The sequence below is a fragment of the Hypanus sabinus genome, chromosome 16 (assembly GCF_030144855.1).
Source record: "Hypanus sabinus isolate sHypSab1 chromosome 16, sHypSab1.hap1, whole genome shotgun sequence".
NCBI classification, from domain to species: domain Eukaryota; kingdom Metazoa; phylum Chordata; class Chondrichthyes; order Myliobatiformes; family Dasyatidae; genus Hypanus; species Hypanus sabinus.
Genome location: NC_082721.1, coordinates 63080191 through 63097774, shown reverse-complemented (window position 1 = coordinate 63097774; position 17584 = coordinate 63080191). Strand labels below are relative to the sequence as shown.

The following is a 17584-nucleotide window of genomic DNA, read 5'->3' as shown; positions in this document are numbered from 1 at the left end:
ACAGGAAGATTTTGCTGAGGCCTCCATTGATCAGCATTGACCATGGATATTGCATCCTAGCTTTCTAGATGTGCAAGCCAGAGCAGTACGATATGGAGAGCAAGCTGTTGCCCATGTAGCAAGCTCCCCCCTCTCCACGCATCTGCTGAACCCAAAGACAGATACAGTCTGGTACCAGCAGTGTCACAGGAGTTGCCAGTCAACATTGAACTCCATATAGGACTGCCTTGGGACTCTAGCTCCAGACTTTTCCCCTCGGTTTACTCCTGAAGCCTTCCCCATCAGTGGGTATAGCCACAAGTTAGCAGAGGTTTGAGATCAGAGTTTTCTTTCTCCTAAATGAGCTGTCAACCATAGCTGACAAGCCCCATCTGTCTGAAGCAACTGGTTTAAAGGTGCCAATAGCCAGCTTCTGCCCCTTCTGTTAGTAGAAACAGTTCCGTTAGGCTTAGTAGCTAAAGCCACACATGAATGCCAGGAGCTGCACTTGGTTGTCAGAGTCTATTTAAGGCGCACACCATTGGGAGCATTTAATAGGTAGTGGGAGCTTGTTCCCATTACCACCCCTGGCTATAACAACCTTTAAGGGGTATTCACCCCCCCCACCTTAATACACCAAATACACTAGTGCAGCTAATTGGTTTTAGAAGTCAAATAATTAGTTAAATGGAGATCTGTTTTTGGAGACTTGTGTGCAGTCAAGGTGTTTCAATTGACTAGTAAAAATACACCTCTATCTGGAAGGTCCAACTGCTGGTGAGTCAGTATCCTGCAAAAGCTACACCATGAAGACAAAAGAACACTCCAAGCAACTCTGTGACAAGTTTATTGAAAAGCGCAAGTCTGGAGATGGATACATGAAAATTTCTAAGTCACTGAATATCCCTTGGAGTACAGTTAAGTCAATTATCATGAACTAGAAAGAATATGGCACAGGCTGTCCTCAAAAACTGAGTGACTGTGCAAGAAGGGGACCAGTGAGGGAGGCCACCAAGAGACCAAGTTACAAGCTTCAGTGACTGAAATGGGAGAGTGGCAAAGAGAAGGCCACTGTTTGGGAAGAAAAAACTCACATGAAATCTCAGCTAGAGTTTGCCAGAAAGCATGTAGGAAACTCTGCAGTGAGCTGGGAGAAGGTTCTATGGTCTGATGAAAACAAAATTGAGCTTTTTGGCCATCAGACTAAACGCCATGTTTGGCATATGCCAAACACAGCACATCATCAAAAATGCACCATCCCTACTGTGAAGCATGCTGGTGGTTGTATCATGTTGTGAGATGCTTCACTGCAGCAGGCCCTGGAGCACTTCTGAAGATGGAGGGTAAAATGAATGCAGCAAAATACATGGAAAACCGGATGCAGTCTGCAAGGCAACTGTGACTTGGGAGATTTGTTTTTCAGCAAGACAATGACGCCACGCATAAAGCCAGAGCTACACAGGAATAGCTTAAAAACAACAAAATTAATGTCCTGGAGTGAACAAGTCAGAGTCCAGATCGCAATCCAATTTAAGAATTTGTGGCTGGATTTGAAAAGGGTCGTTCACTCAATCCCCTTGCCATCTGACAGAGCTTGAGCAGTTCTGTAGAGAAGAATTACGGGCGTGAGGGTGAAATTATAGCATCCAGATTTGCAAAGCTGGTAGAGATCTATCCACACAGACTCAAGGCTGTAAATGCTGCCAAAGGTGCATCTACTAAATACTGAATTGCACAATCATTTATTTTGTGTTTTATATTTATAATTAATTTAGATCACTTTTAGAGATCTGTTTTCACTTTGATCAACAGAAAAGGACTCTTTCATGTCAGTGTCAACAAAACCCAAATTAAATTCACTGATTCAATGTTGTAAAACAATAAAGCATAAAGATTTTTGGGGGATGTTGGTGTGAATACTTTTTATAGGCACTGTATATCTATCTTGATGAGAAGACACATTTCACTGCATGTTTCAATGTACGTGTGGAGGAAAAAAAGCTAACTTTGGCAGAGGGATCCTGATCTCATAGTTCCAGATTAGGTGATGAATTGGGGCAGATGTAAAGGGGAAGGATTATGTATGATGTGAATAAACTGAGTGGCTGAGGATGTGGCAGGTGGGATATTGTGTTGAAAAACTTTGATGGAAAAGCACAGTTTTTGTTATAAGGTGTGAGATTAGGTAGTATTGATTCTCAGGCACCAGAATCCAGGGGTAGTGCTAGGAAATTATGTTGAGGTAGATCAACCATAAGTCTTAATGAATAGTGGAGCAGACTCATAGAGCTGGATGATCTACTGCTGTTTCTGTTTCTTGCATTATCCCGCACTGCATGCTCTGCAGTATCGTATGTAGTTTGCAGAAAGACAGCAGCATTGCTATTATAGAAGGGAGGTTAAAGAAATTGTGAAGTGTCCAGCTTTCTTCACCACCCTTTTCCCCAACATCATGCAAACCCACCAAGGATATTTAAACATTACATTTAAAACCTGGCCAGTTATGCAATTTGTTGGATCCCTGATCTTGAGACCATGGAGGTTTCAATAACATTGTGCATTGTTAGTGTTGTCCTGTGGTTTTGAAAAGTTGCTGGAAAGGTTTAAACACCAAAGGGATTCATACCTCATAAACCTGACTTCACCAGACCATCGCTTTTTGCTTCATACCTCATAAACTTAATTTCACTAGACTACTGCTTTTTATGTTTGCTAAAATATTTGCCCACAAAGTTTGTGTATGTTTAATTTGCTGGTGTTTTTACACCTCCAAACATAAATGGTGTTCGTTAAAACTAAAGTGTATCCTGTAAGTGTTGTGGATTGTTTTGCACCTAGGTTCATAAATGTCTTGTGTGGATGATTACAGGTGGTTGTTAATTTAATTTTAGATTTTCATACAACTGCTTGTACTATTGCCTCCCTTGTTGTACCTCATTAGGTTTCTTCTGCTAAGGCATTTGCAAATATACTTTAAGTCAGCTCGCTAGGTGTTGCTGGTCCCAACAAATCTGGAGTAAATCATTCTTTTGATCAGATTATTCTTATATAACCAATAACCTGTAAATAGTTTGTTAACATGACTTATTTCTGATGATTCAGATTCTAATTTAGCATCATACTTATACAACATGGAAAATGGCCCTTTAGCCCAACTTGTCAGTGTTGACCACAGGTAGTCTTGTGTGTCTGTGTTTGACCCATATCCCTCTAAACCTACCCTATCCACATACCTAACTATCCAAATGTCTTTTAAATGATATATCCATCTCTAACTGTTCCTCTGGTTTTTTTTCCACATATCCACCAACCTCTGTGTGGGGTGGCGGGGGTGAAGCTGCTTCATGTCCTATTTAACTTTCCCCCTCACCTTAAACCTGTACCTTTTTAGTTTTGGACTCTGCTACACTTGGAAAAAGACTGGCCATTCAGCGTATCCTTATGACATCTACTGTTCTGTTGTTATTGTTTCCTTTCTAACATAGAACATCACCTAATGTTTGCTTCATGATCTTGAGTGGAACCTGCCAATAAAAGTAGTAATAGTTATTGCAAAGCTTTGGAAAATCGGTATCTCTGTGCAACTTCCTGGTAACGTATCAGTGGCATATTGAATTATTGTGAATAGTGATAGGAAATTTAAGCAGGGAGTATTTAGTTGGTTGGAAAAGAAGTTTCAATTATTTAGATGTGACATGGCTGTTGGCTGAGATATTCATACCTTGTCCCTGATCCACAAACAGTGTTGGACTTTTTGAAAATTGTTTCTCTCTGAAGTATTTAGTGTAAATCTGATCAGACAATGAATGAGAGAAACTTATCAAAAATACTTTGATGAACTGTTGACTAAATTAGCAGAAGTTAAGAGAAACACTAAGAAAATTAGTCAAAAAGGAAAGGCTTGTTAAAATTGAGATGGAGGAACAGTTGAAAGAGGGAGTTACTGGAAATGTGGCGATCAATGAATGATGGTCAACTCAGACTGAGTGGGCTGAATGGCTTGTTTCCCCATAATATAGCACAATAACTTTAATGTTAGAAATTCAGGCTGTAAAGCACTGTTGTGATGGCGTTGTTGAAATCTAGAACTTCTAATTAAGCATTTTCTGTAATTGTAAATTCCAACGATGTTGGATTGCCTTCCTTTTTTTGATCTAATGAATAGTTTACTAAAGTTGTGTTCTGAAGCTATTTGAGATTCTGTCCAGGGTAGAGTCATGAGTCAAAGACTGATCTCCAATGACTTCATAAATAGGAACCCTGACTCAAAGTAAGGTCTGCTTTCATTTGACCTTTTGGGGTGTTTGCTAGAGTAATTTTTGAGCTCAATATACTTAATGGATGGCCTGTTCATTTTAAGTATGCTGTTGTGCATAGAAATATCATGAGTGTATCTACAGGCAAAGCTTTTCATTACCAAAAGAGGCTAAAGTATGTCTTTTTTGGTCCATTTTGTAAAAGAATCTCTTGCTTAGCCCACACCTAAGATTTAAATGCTAATTTGTAAGGACTGGAAACCTCTGTTTGGAGCATCCTAGTGGACCAAAGGTTTAATAGGAAAGAGAATGATTTTCCCCCTTTTCAACTTTATGATAATATGCCATTTGTGGACTCCTTGTCTGTCAGCTATAACCCGGGTCAGTGGTGTGCAGTTGTTTATTTCTTTGTTTGATTGGCTATAAAATTGCAGCTAACAGTTTGTACTTTGCGTTTGATCTATCTCCAGATGTATCCACCAGTAACCAACGTATTTTTAAATGCACCATCTAGACTTTAATCTGGCTAGACAGTGTGATTAAATTGCAGGCTTCAAGATGATACAGACTCTGCTGTGTCTCCCAGTGATTAATTGAAAGGACGCTCCTTTATCTTAATCATTTATTGGTGATTTTATGATTTATCTGTGCTGAAATATCATAGGCCAAAGAGCCTGTGCTGTAATGTTCTATTCATTGAATTGTAGGAAGCTCACTTTTGATTGAGTTATTTAACATACTACTACCTACCTGGGTATAGATCAGAAGAATACAGCACAGGAACAGGCCCTTTAGTTCACTATGTCTGTGCTTATCATGTTGCCAATTTAATCTATTCATATCTTTATTTATTCCCTACATGTCTGACAAAATGCTTCTTAAATGTCACTATCATAACTGCCTCTACTGGCCATGTATTCCAAGTACCTACCATATTTCAAACATAACAAAACTTGTGTGCATCCTCCCCCCACCAGAGAGAATTTATGAAAACTAATGAAAGCTATGCATGAACAAAGACTGACAAACAACCAATGTGCAAAAGAAGACAGATGGTGCAAATAAAAATATTATTGAGAACATGAATTGTAGAGTACTTGAAAGTGAATCCATAGATTATGGAATTAGTTCAGAGTTCTGATGAATACAGTTCAGGAGCCTGATGGTTGAAGGGTAGTAACTGTTCCTGGACCTAGTGGGTGTGGAACCTAAACCTTCTGTCTGATGAGAGTCATGAGGAGAGAGCATGGCCTGAATTTTGATATTGGATGTTGCTTTCTTGTGGTGGCACTCCAAGTAAATGTTTTCAAAGGTAGGGAGTGTTTTGCCTGTGATAGACTTGAGCTGTATCCACCACTTTTGCAAGTGGGAGGTCTGGTGTGGTAGGATCAAAGACACAAATGTACTTCAGATGCATTCTACTATTGTTGAAACAATTCCAACTACTTGTGCTATCAGGATGCTCCCATAGAAAAATCCAGATGAATTTAGTGATGATGACTAATGTTTATTTGTATATATTCCAGGTAACTTATTTCCAACTCTGGGTGATGTTCACCTTGCACCCTTCACAGATGAACAGCTTTATATGGAACAGTTTACAAAAGCAAACTTCTGGTATGATTGTTGTTTTGCTATAGTGTGGGTAATGAGCAACATTAAGATAATAGTTCAGTATGAAAGCTTACAATGTAATCATTTATAGTACTTTCTATTGAAATGTTATGCAGAGAGCACATTTGGGAAGCAAGGTGTACTTACGGCATTGTTGCCAATGTGAGTATGACTGATGTTGCTGCAAGATGTTCAATTTGCTCAGTGATCCATTTACAAAGATACTTCTGAACATGCAAAAGAAGCTGCAAACTCCCAATGAAAACACCATAATTCCACCCCCGCCCATGATGTTACTAATGGGGAGTTGTTACCCATGACATTACGAATCTGCTCTTTCCCAGCAATGAATTCACATGAACACACACTAAATGCTGGAGGATCACATCAGACCAGGCAGCATCTATGGAAAAGATTACGGTTGACTTTTCAGGCTAATACTCTTCAGCAGGACTGGAGAAGAAAAGCTGAGTAGATTTAAAAGGTGGGGAGAGGGAAGAGAGAAACATATGGTGATAGGTGAAAGCTAAAGGGGAGGGTGAAGTAAAGAGCTGGGAAGTTGACTGGTGAAAGAGGTATAAAGCTGGAGAAGAGAGAATGTAATAGGAGAGGATGGAAGGCCGTAGAAGAAAGAAAATGGGGGAAGAGCACCAAAGGAAGCCATGGATAGATGTATTTGAATGGGAAATTGGAATTAAAAGAGTGGTCACTGGGAGATCCTGCTTTTTGCTAGATGCTCGGTGAAGTGATCTCCCAATCTACATTGGGTCTCATCAATGTACAGGAAGTATCAGACGCAGTATATGACCCAGCAGACTCTTGGGTGAAGTGTTGCCTCACATGGAAGGATTGTTTAGGGTCCTGAATGGTAGTGCGGGAGCACGCGTAAGGGCAGGTGTAGCATTTGTGTCGCTTGCAAGGATGTGTCAAGAGAGAGATCAGTGGGAAGGGACGAATTGACGAGGGAGTTGCGTAGGGAGCGATCCCAGTGGAAATCAGTGAGGGGGAGGGAATGATGTGTTTGATCGTGGAATCCCATTGGAGTTCACAGATTTGAATTAATGTGATTCCCATGTCAATTATCTCCACTCTTGAAATAGCTTTGTCACTGTACTGAGTTGGTATTTACACCTCTAGGCAATAATATAGTTCTTTCCTTTAGAAGTTCATTTTCCAGTAACGGTATGCACTTTACCTCTCCTCCTGACATCTGTAGATTTACATTTTCCACAGTATTAAGCAATATTTTGATTTTTTTCCCTACACTATTTTGCAATGGTTCCTATCTGCCTATTAATATACAGAAAATACATTTAGTAAGAACAAACTCCCAATTCCAAGCTCAAAATGTTGGAGTGGATTCAAAGCTCAGCAAGTGCAAGTTAATTCAGTATTTTGTGGAACAGTGTAGTTCCTTCACCAGCACCTGCTGTGGCAAAGAAACTGCTCAACCTGTGTTGAAAATGTGCATGGGTTCCATCTGTGATTGGCAGTTCCTCTGCTGCTAGGAGTCTGAGTTATGAAGTCTGCTGACAAGTTTTAGCAACGTTGCATTATTTTTGAAAATAAGAATAGCTCCTTTCTGGTGGGAGAGGAGAAACACTGAAATGTAATTGTTTATGAAAATCTGTACAATGCTGAGTCCGGTGAAAAAGAGCAAATTAGTTTGATTTACTCAGAAAATGGACTATTTAAAGAGCAGAGGAAACTGAACTCAAAAGAACCCCCTGCCTCCAGTGAAACCAGTGTGGCGACCCATTTCCTGGCACATCCGAACCGGCTCACAATTAGACAGCTTTCCGGCTAAGGGAGATAGCCTACGGGGGTTTGCGAGCACAGAGCTTTGGAGCCTCTGCGCCACGGGGGGCAGGTTGAGGGAGACTTAAAAGTGAGGCTGAGGATTTCGAATAAAGCTTTTTCTGCGACTGCAGTTACCGACTCCGTGTCATAATTTTAGCACTGCGTGTAGCACACCGCTACAATTGGTGACCCCGACGGTCCAAACGATTTTTGGACCAGAAATGACCGCCGCCGCCTCTGTTCATGTGGTTTCGTTGAAACTGCTGGGTTTCTGGACACAGCGACCGAACCTATGGTTCCAGCAAGCCGAAGCCCAATTCCACGTTCGCCAGATCACCTCAGAAGACACCCGCTACTACTACGTGGTGAGCTCCCTCGACCAGGACACAGCGGCCCAGGTCGCGGAGTTCGTACAGTCTCCCCCGGCGGACGGCAAGTACACGGAATTCAAAGCCCTGCTCCTCAGGACTTTCGGACTCTCACGGCGCGAGCGGGCTGCCCGTTTACTGCACCTGGATGGCTTGGGCGACAGACCTCCATCGGCTTTAATGAATGAGATGTTGTCTTTGACCGACGGACACACACCCTCCCTCATGTTTGAGCAGGCATTCCTGGAGCAGCTGCCCGAGGACATACGCCTGCTGCTGTCCGACGCAGATTTCAGTGACCCCCGGAGGGTAGCAGCCAGGGCGGACTTGCTGTGGCATGCCAAAAAGGTGAGCGGGGCGTCCATCACACAGATCACCCAGCCACGGTCCCAGCAGCAAAGAGTCCAGGCCCGGACGCAGAGCCTGCCAACCCCAGGGGTGGGGGGCCCAACGAACGCTGGTGCTTCTACCACCAGCGGTGGGACGCAGATGCCCGCCGTTGTCGCCCGCCTTGTAAGTTCCCGGGAAACGCCAGGGCCAGCCGCCACTGATGGCTACGGCGGCTGGCCATCGAGATAGCCTCCTGTATGTGTTGGACAGAAGATCGGGACGCCGGTTTTTGGTCGACACTGGTACCGAGATCAGCATTTTGCTTCCGACGAGTTACGACACCCGCAGCAGGGCACCGGGGCCCCCCCCCGAGGGCCGTGAACAGCAGCACAGTAAGGACCTATGGCACCCGTCAGGTGCAGCTACAGTTCGGCTCCAGCCAGTTGAAGTGGAACTTTACACTGGCCGCCGTAGCCCAACCGCTTCTGGGTGCGGATTTTTTGCGGGCTCACAGCCTACTGGTCGACCTGCCCAGGAAGAGACTGGTACACGCCGAGACCTTTCAGACGTTCTCCCTGGGTGCAGCCCAGTTGCCAGCCCCTCACCTCGGCTCCATCAAGCTGTCCGACAACGACTTCACCAGGGTCCTGGCGGATTTCCCATCGGTTCTGGCACCGCAGTTCACAGCGGCCATGCCCCGACACGGCGTACAGCACCACATCCCGACCCAGGGACCACCCCTCCACGCCCGCGCTCGGCGGCTTCCCCCGGACAAGCTCCGACTGGCGAAGGAGGAGTTCCAGAGGATGGAGGAATTGGGGATCATCCGGCGGTCCGTCAGCCCATGGGCCTCCCCCCTGCACATGGTGCCCAAAGCGACGGGAGGCTGGAGACCATGCGGCGACTACCGCAGGCTGAACGAGGCTACCACACCGGACCGCTACCCTGTGCCGCACATTCAGGACTTCGCAGCAAACCTGCACGGCGCACGGATCTTCTCCAAGGTAGACCTCGTCCGAGGGTACCATCAAATCCCAATGCATCCTGACGACGTCCCCAAAACGGCTCTCATCACCCTGTTTGGCTTTTTCGAGTTCCTCCGCATGCCGTTCGGCCTGAAGAATGCCACACAGACGTTCCAGCAGTTAATGGACGCGGTGGGACGGGACCTGGACTTCGCGTTCATCTATTTGGATGACATCCTCATAGCCAGCAGCAGTCGTCAGGAGCATCTGTCCCACCTCCGTCAACTCTGCGCCCGACTGAGTGAGTACGGTCTTACAATCAACCCAGCCAAATGCCAGTTCGGACTCGATACCATTGACTTCCTGGGCCACAGGATTACTAAAGATGGGGCAACCCCTCTGCCCGCTAAGGTAGATGCGGTCCGCCACTTCCCCCGACCCACCACAATCAAAGACCTTCAGGAATTCGTAGGTATGGTCAATTTCTACCACCGTTTCCTCCCTTCAGCTACCCAGATCATGCGCCCCCTGTTCGCCCTGATGTCGGGTCCAGGCAAGGACATTACCTGGGACGAGGAGTCCGCCGCCGCTTTCCTTCAAACGAAGGAAGCTTTGGCGAACGCCGCGATGCTAGTACATCCCAGAATGGACTCCCCTACCGCTCTCACAGTGGACGCATCTAACACGGCAGTCGGTGGGGTGCTGGAGCAACTCATCGCAGGTCGCTGGCAACCCCTGGCGTTTTTCAGCAAACACCTGCGGCCGCCTGAGCTCAAGTACAGTGCTTTCGACCGGGAACTGTTGGCGCTCTACCTGGCAATCTGGCATTTCAGGTACTTCCTGGAAGGTCGGCCCTTCACCGCGTTCACGGACCACAAACCGCTTACCTTTGCGTTTACGAAAGCGTCCAACCCCTGGTCGTCCTGCCTGCAACGCCACCTGTCCTACATCTCTGAATACACGATGAATGTCCGGCACGTCTCGGGTAAGGACAATGTTGTGGCGGATGCGCTCTCTCGCCCTACCGTTCATGCCCTTTCCCAAGGGGTAGACTTTGAGGCACTGGCAGAGGCACAGCAGGCAGATGAGGAGATTCCGAGTTACAGAACCGCAGTCTCCGGTTTGCAGCTCCAGGACCTCCCCATAGGCCCAGGTGAGAGGACCCTACTCTGTGACGTCACCACCGGCCAGTCCCGTCCCGTCGTCCCGACAGCCTGGCGGCGCTGTGTTTTTGACTCCATTCATAACTTGGTGCATCCCTCCATCCGGACAACTGTCCGGATGGTTTCCAGCAGGTTCGTTTGGCACGGACTCCGCAAACAGGTCAGTGAATGGGCCAAAACATGCATGCACTGCCAGATGGCCAAGGTGCAGTGGCACACCAAAGCCCCACCGCAGCAGTTCCACCCCGCCCACCGGCGTTTCGACCACATTCATGTGGATATCGTGGGCCCCCTACCAGTGTCGCGCGGAGCGCAGCACCTCCTGACTATCGTGGACCAGTTCACAAGATGGCCAGAGGCATCACACCACCACCTCCGAATCTTGTGCCCGAGCCCTGATCACCACCTGGATATCTCGCTTTGGTGTACCGGCCCACATTACCTCCGACAGAGGCGCCCAGTTCACCTCCAGCCTGTGGTCAGCTATGGCCAGACTTTTGGGGACTCAGCTGCACCACACAACTGCCTACCACCCACAGTCGAACGGGCTAGTGGAGCGTTTCCACCGTCACCTGAAGTCGGCCCTCATGGCCCACCTGAGAGGAGCTAACTGGGCGGACGAGCTTCCCTGGGTCCTACTCGGCATCCGCACAGCACCCAAAGACAACCTGCACGCCTCGTCTGCCGAGTTGGTATACGGCGCGCCCCTAGTCGTCCCCGGGGTTCCTACCAGCCCCACGGGGCCAAGAGGAAGATCCCGCAGCAGTCCTGGGCAGACTACGCGAGAAGCTCGGTGACCTGGCCCCCATACCCACTTCACAGCACGGGCGGAACCCGACCTGCGTACCCAAAGACCTGCAGAACTGTAAGTTTGTGTTTGTACGAAGGGGCGGGCATCGGCCACCGCTGCAGCGGCCATACGAGAGGCCATTTATGGTGCTCCGGATCAACGGGTCCACGTTCGTGCTGGACGTTGGGGGGAAAGAGGAGGTTTTCACGGTGGACCGACTCAAACCGGCCCATGAGGACCTGGCGCAACCGGTCGAGTTTCCGCACCTCGGCGCAGAGGCCGACCTCCCAAGCAGGTTCCGGCCCAGACTGTGGACATTGGGGGGTGTATCGCCCGTTCTGGGGGGGGGCGTGGTTATGTGGCTACCCATTTCCTGGCACATCCGAACCGGCTCACAATTAGCCAGCTTTCCAGCTAAGGGAGATAGCCTATGGGAGTTTGCGAGCACAGAGCTTTGGAGCCTCTGCGCCACAGGGGGCAGGTTGAGGGAGGCTTTCGAATAAAGCTTTTTCTGCGACTGCAGTTACTGACTCCGTGTCGTAATTTTAGCGCTGCGTGTAGCACACCACTACACCAGCATATTTTCCCCAGAAGAATTCAGTAAGTTGGGAAGGTAGTTGCACACAATTTCTATACGTAAAGTTAATCTGTGGTTTGCCAGCAAATTCAACATTCAAGATTGTTTAATGTCATTTCCTGTACACAAGTGTAAAGGGCAGTGAAATAATTGCTACTCCAGATCCACTGTGGCAGGGAAAGAAACAATAAGATAAAACACACTAAATATAAATGCGTAACATACTGAAATCCCTGACTGGAAACTTTGAAACCAACACCATTATTAGGAGCCAAGGAAGCCACTGCATCTCTGTGTGCCACCGTTTGAAATTATTTCTGTGATGGGGTAATTCCAATTCCATCTCCATGCTGAGAATACACTTTCATTATACTATAAAATTGTTTTATATCCAAGATTTGTTGCTGTGAATAGAAAGGGAAATGTTCCTTTGTGGAATCTTGTCTGTCATTTACAGCAGTTTGTTTGCTTCCTCATTTCCAACCACAACGTCTGGCCCCTGTACAGCCCTACACTGCTGTCGACAGGTTTACTGTAGGGGATATAAATACGTCTCATGTCTATCAGAACTATCAGTTTCCTGTTACTAGTAAAGACGTGGAAAGTCATGTTTTTTGGAAATGCCATAAATACTGTATTTTGTAGTGATTGTGATGAACAATTTGTGTTACATTAAGCATGCTAGTGTTCTTGACCCTTCACCCTGTGGTGATACATTTGGTCACCAAAAAACTGCAGCATTGTAGGGGTAAACAGCAAGATTTTCTGAGACCCGAGATTAACCAAATCTTCTGCCTAGAGAAATTTAAATGTGGATAGGATTCTATCCATGCACTTGTTGTTTTTGTACTATTGTAGATTTTTACTGGTCCCAATCTGCTTAGGAATTTGGCTTAGGATTTCTTGTTTCATCAGAAGGAGTATTTGCAATGTCAGTCCAGTACTTGGTGTATTTCTGTTCATCGGTGTATCTGTGTTTGATGCCAGGTATCAGCCGTCATTCCACGGTGTGGATTTATCAGCCCTGCGGGGCGCTGCTGTAGATGAATACTTCAAACAGCCAATCGTGGTGAGTGGGCTGATGTGTGTATTTTGTTAATTATTGCTAACTTTCATCCAGCATAGAATTAGATAACTGTTGTCAGAAAGGTTACCAGGGGCTTTGTTCCTCTCCAGCACAGTTTTTATATAAAAAAAAAATCTGGAATACTGTACTTTGGTCTCCTTAGACCTTTAAAATAAATGAGTTGTTTTTGAACAGGATGCTGTTCCATGATTCAGGTTTCATGACAGCACTGTGCTCTGTCATCTCATCCATGAAATATAGCTGTTGCATATTCCTGGAACCACTTGGCCCATCCAATACATTGTGAGAGAATTTGCCAGAAAGAACATTTATGTTTTTAAAAATATTTCTGTTATTATATACAAGACATGGGTGTAGAGGTATGCTATTCAGCCCATCGAGTCTAGTCTGCCATTCCATCATGCCATTCTCCTGCCTTTTACACATGACTCTTGACACCCTTACTAATCAAGTACCTATCAATTCCTTCTCATCTGTTCTAAAGGGATGTCCTTCTGTTCTGCAGCTCTGCTGTCTGACACTAAATTCCCAAACTAAAGGATGCATCCTCTCCACGTCCACTCTATCTAGGCCTTTCAATATTATAATATAATGTATTAATTAATATAATAAGGCTATTAATTAGTGCATTAAATACAAAATGATCCTCAGTTGGTTTGTTGCATTTCCAGTCTAATGGTTGTAGATTAACCACTTCACGTTTTCTGTTCTTAAGGACACATTTGATATCCGGATTCTAATGGCCAAGTCGGTGAAGTACACAGTGAACTTTCTAGAAGCCGAAGAGAATGATTTGCACCGGTAAGATGTCGAACTCAGAGTGCACAGTGCTGATGGAATACAAGTCCCAGAGAATCGTCATACAACTCCTATGTCTGGGGCTGGAGAGTCTCAATGAACAGGGCTGACGGAGCACCAGTCACACAGCATCGCCACACAACTCCTCTATTTATTGGGGCTGGAATCAATTGGCTGAATTCAGGATTTGCTTGCAGGACTGCTAAATTCCCTGGTTAATTCAACAGCCAATCCGTTAATGTTATTACAAGGGCGGAAGTACTGTAATTTCACGAAAATAACCCAGAAGGTATATCTTAAATCAAAATGATAGTGAGGGTTATGTGGGCGACTTTTGTTTACAGAAGGCCTGACCAGTTCGATTACCCTGCAGTCACTGGTAAGTTGATGTGAGAATGGGAATGGCTGAATCTTGTATCTGTGTGTGTAAACAGGCAATTGTGACGATGTACAAGTTGTTATTCGCTGTTTTCTTTTAAACCAGTAAGTCTTTATAAGCATAATAGCATATCTTAAGTGACATTGAGCCAAAAGAGGTGCTCACAATATGTTGTGACCTCATTCATTGTCTGCCTTTACAAAAATGTGGAGGGGTCAGATTTTCGTGAAATTACAGTAGGTCTGCTCTGATCTACTTCTGTCTAGCTACATAACATGTCTAATACCTGGCTAAAATACCGTAAGCTGATGCTGGTCCCACTTGCCTCCAGTATCATCCAGGTGTTCTGCAGTCCCAATCCTCTTGATTTATTTTTGGTCCCCACTGTTTTCAGCATGGCCTGCTTGACCAGAAGCATGACATTGTTAACTCTTCTGTGTCAGATAGCCTGATGGATAACTAGGAACCACCTCAAGGCCTGATCAGTAGGGCTTTAATTACATGGTAAACCTTGAGTGAAAAAACAACATCCCAAGATAAGCCATGTAATTGATCCAGAGTGATGTTTTAAAATGTGACAAGCTTTTCAAGAGATGGCTCTGAAGAAATGCTTCTGTCACTTTGTGGGCACTGTTCTTCACTGTAATGGTGATTCCACTAACAGTCATATCATAAATGCTATAATATGAAGAACTATGATTACTGCCCATCAAGTGCAGTTGGCTGTGGTCTGTTGCACAAGAATGTCAGATCTTACTGTTGTTCCTGACATGTCTTGTACTAATCACTTAATGTTCCCTCACTCTGTGTGTTGTGCACACAACTGAAATCCTTTGAATAAAAGCTTCTGATGAGCATTTATAGATTCCATAGTAAGAATTTTACTGCTGTATTATGACAGTGTCTTTTTTAATAATTATTGTGGATTTGGATAAATTGGATATTTCTGACAGTCTCCTTTAGCAGTTCCATTAACAAGAGTAGCTATACTTAGGTTAAAGCAGAGAGTAGGAAATCTGGCCTAGTCAATATTGGAATGTTGAGGCACACCATCTGATATCTTTTATCCCACTTTAAGATAATAAACTTGCATTTGTAAAACTATAATTAGATTTCTAACTTTTCCCCTTTTTCTTTTTGGGGGTGTGCTGGGGTGTGTGATGTGTGCATGCGTGTGTAGGAAGCAAAATATTCTGCTTGAACCTTGAGCTGTAATAAGACATTGATTTTTGGCCTGGTTGTTTCAATTCTTTTAATTTCTCATTTCTTTTTTCAGAATAGAAATTCCATTCAAGTTCCATATGTTGCATTCAGGGTTAGTCCATGGTTTGGCATTCTGGTTTGACGTGGCCTTCATTGGATCTCAGTGAGTTTGTTTTCTATTTGAAGTTGTATAATTTGTTAGATCAGTTATTACTTAAAGTGAAATGTGTTTGAAGTTTGAATTGTGTGATGCTGCGTTTGTAAACATTTTAGAAAAGTGAATCATCGTATTTAATTATCAAGAAGACATTCAGCCCCTTGAACCTGTTTCAGTGAAGTCTTTGTTCATCATTTCCGCTTTGGTATTATAGCTGTCAATTGGAAAGCACATCAGCCCAATTGACATAGTGGTTAGTGCAATTGCTTTACTGTGCCAGCTGTAAACCTGGGGTTCAATTTCCCTCAGCTCGTCAGTGAAGAGTTTGAACTGGTTTCCTCCCACATCCCAGAGGCATACAGGTTAGAGTTAGTAAATTGTGGGCATGCTGCTGGAAGCATGGTGACACTTGCCACTTGCAGGTGACCCAGCACAATCCTTCACTCTACGTTTCAATGTACATGTGACAAACAGAGCTAATTTTTATCAATTGTAAATTGAGTAGCCAGACAAAAATACATTCAACCCTTCAGTGAAATGATGTGGGCTGGAAGGAAGCATGGGACTTCATTAGGTTAAAGTTATTTTACATTGCATGGAAGGAATTGGTTTAATACCTTTTATTAATACAATAGTTTCATGCACTACTTCATCATTTCCTGTTAGTTATTTATGTACAGACACTCCTGTACCTAGTGTCACTTAATGTACATATAGTCAATGTATATAAGCTGTCTTATGTATTCATATTTCTTGTGTTTTTATTACTGTGTTCTTTATTTTATTGTGCTTTTTGTTGCTGTATTGGATCTGGTGTGACAACTATTTTGTTCTCCTTTACACTTGTATACGTGAAATGACAAGCAATTTTTAATCTTGACTTCTGCAGAAGGCTGAGAAAATTTCTCCTTTTTCTGATGTGGTAATCTAGAGTTAGGAATTAAAGAAAAATTTACTTACTGAAGTGTGAATTCTTCAAATTTTCTGCTGTGGAGATCTGTAAACATTGTACAGTTGGCCCTCCTTATCCGTGAGTTCCGTATGCGCGAATTCAACTAACCGCGAATCGAGAAAACCCGGAAGTGCTCTTCCAGCACTTGGTGTTCGTGCATGTACAGACTTTTTTCTTGTCAATGCAGTATAACAACTATTTTACATAGCATTTACATTGTGTTAGGTATTATAAGTAATCTAGAGATGATTTAAAGTATACAGGAGGATGTGCATAAGTTATCGTGGATCAGGAGCGAAAAAAAACGGAAGTTCTCTTAGTAAATAAGTAGGAACAGGTACATCCGGTATTATTTAACGTCAGTCAAACATTTGTCTTGGTATATAGTATATATTTTACCTTTCTATGCATATAAAACACTTAAGAACGTATGTTTCAGCGCTGGGCTCAGGAATGGAAGTTCCCGAGTTCGATCCAGTGACAGATCGCTCCCCAGTGCACTATCAGTCCGTGCCTGGTTGATGTGGAGGATCAAAAACCCAAAACCCAATAATTAAACCACTGTGTTGTTTAGTAATAATTGTAGCTTTCATCGGGGCAGGGGCTTTCTCACTTTATTCTTTAAAATTGTTCCGATCGTTGACCGACTGTAGCCTAACGCTTTTCCAATGACGGATGGCGTATCACCTCTTTCCGATCGCTTTATTATTTCCACTTTATTTTCAATCGTGATTGTGATTATTTTTGTGAACAGAAACACTGTGGATTCAGAGCCTCACCGCTGGCTGCAAATGTCCACCTCACTGAGACAGGTTAAATAAGGTCTGGGGTTCCGCTGGGTCCTAATGTCCACTGCACTGAGGCAGATTAAATAAGGTCTGGGGTTCTACTGGGTCCTAAGGTCCACCGCATTGAGACAGGTTGAATAAGGGACTTGAGCATCCGCATTTTTTGGCATCTGCGAGGGGTCCCGGAACCGATCCCTCACAGATAAGGAGGGCTGACTGTATATTTCTTGTCTGTGAGCATATGAAGAATCACATGATAGATTACAAGACTAGATTAGCAATAATAGAAGATACTTGGGCCAAATAGCACAGACATAATGGAAACCATTACTGGATCTATTTGTTAAAACAATTAATCATTTTATAACAAGCTAAGGT

The 17584-nt window shown here is 44.3% G+C and overlaps 1 protein-coding gene across 5 annotated transcripts in view; it reads left to right on the top strand.

The window, feature by feature from the left end:
* Positions 1-17584, top strand: part of carm1 (coactivator-associated arginine methyltransferase 1) — an 88825-nt gene that overhangs the window by 51539 nt on the left and 19702 nt on the right. For all 5 annotated transcript variants that reach the window (XM_059991945.1, XM_059991944.1, XM_059991948.1 and 2 more), the window contains 4 exons: positions 5762-5852; positions 12830-12911; positions 13645-13730; positions 15383-15472. In XM_059991945.1, the coding sequence (XP_059847928.1) occupies positions 5762-5852; positions 12830-12911; positions 13645-13730; positions 15383-15472 (349 nt within the window). The remainder of the gene's footprint in view (positions 1-5761; positions 5853-12829; positions 12912-13644; positions 13731-15382; positions 15473-17584) is intronic.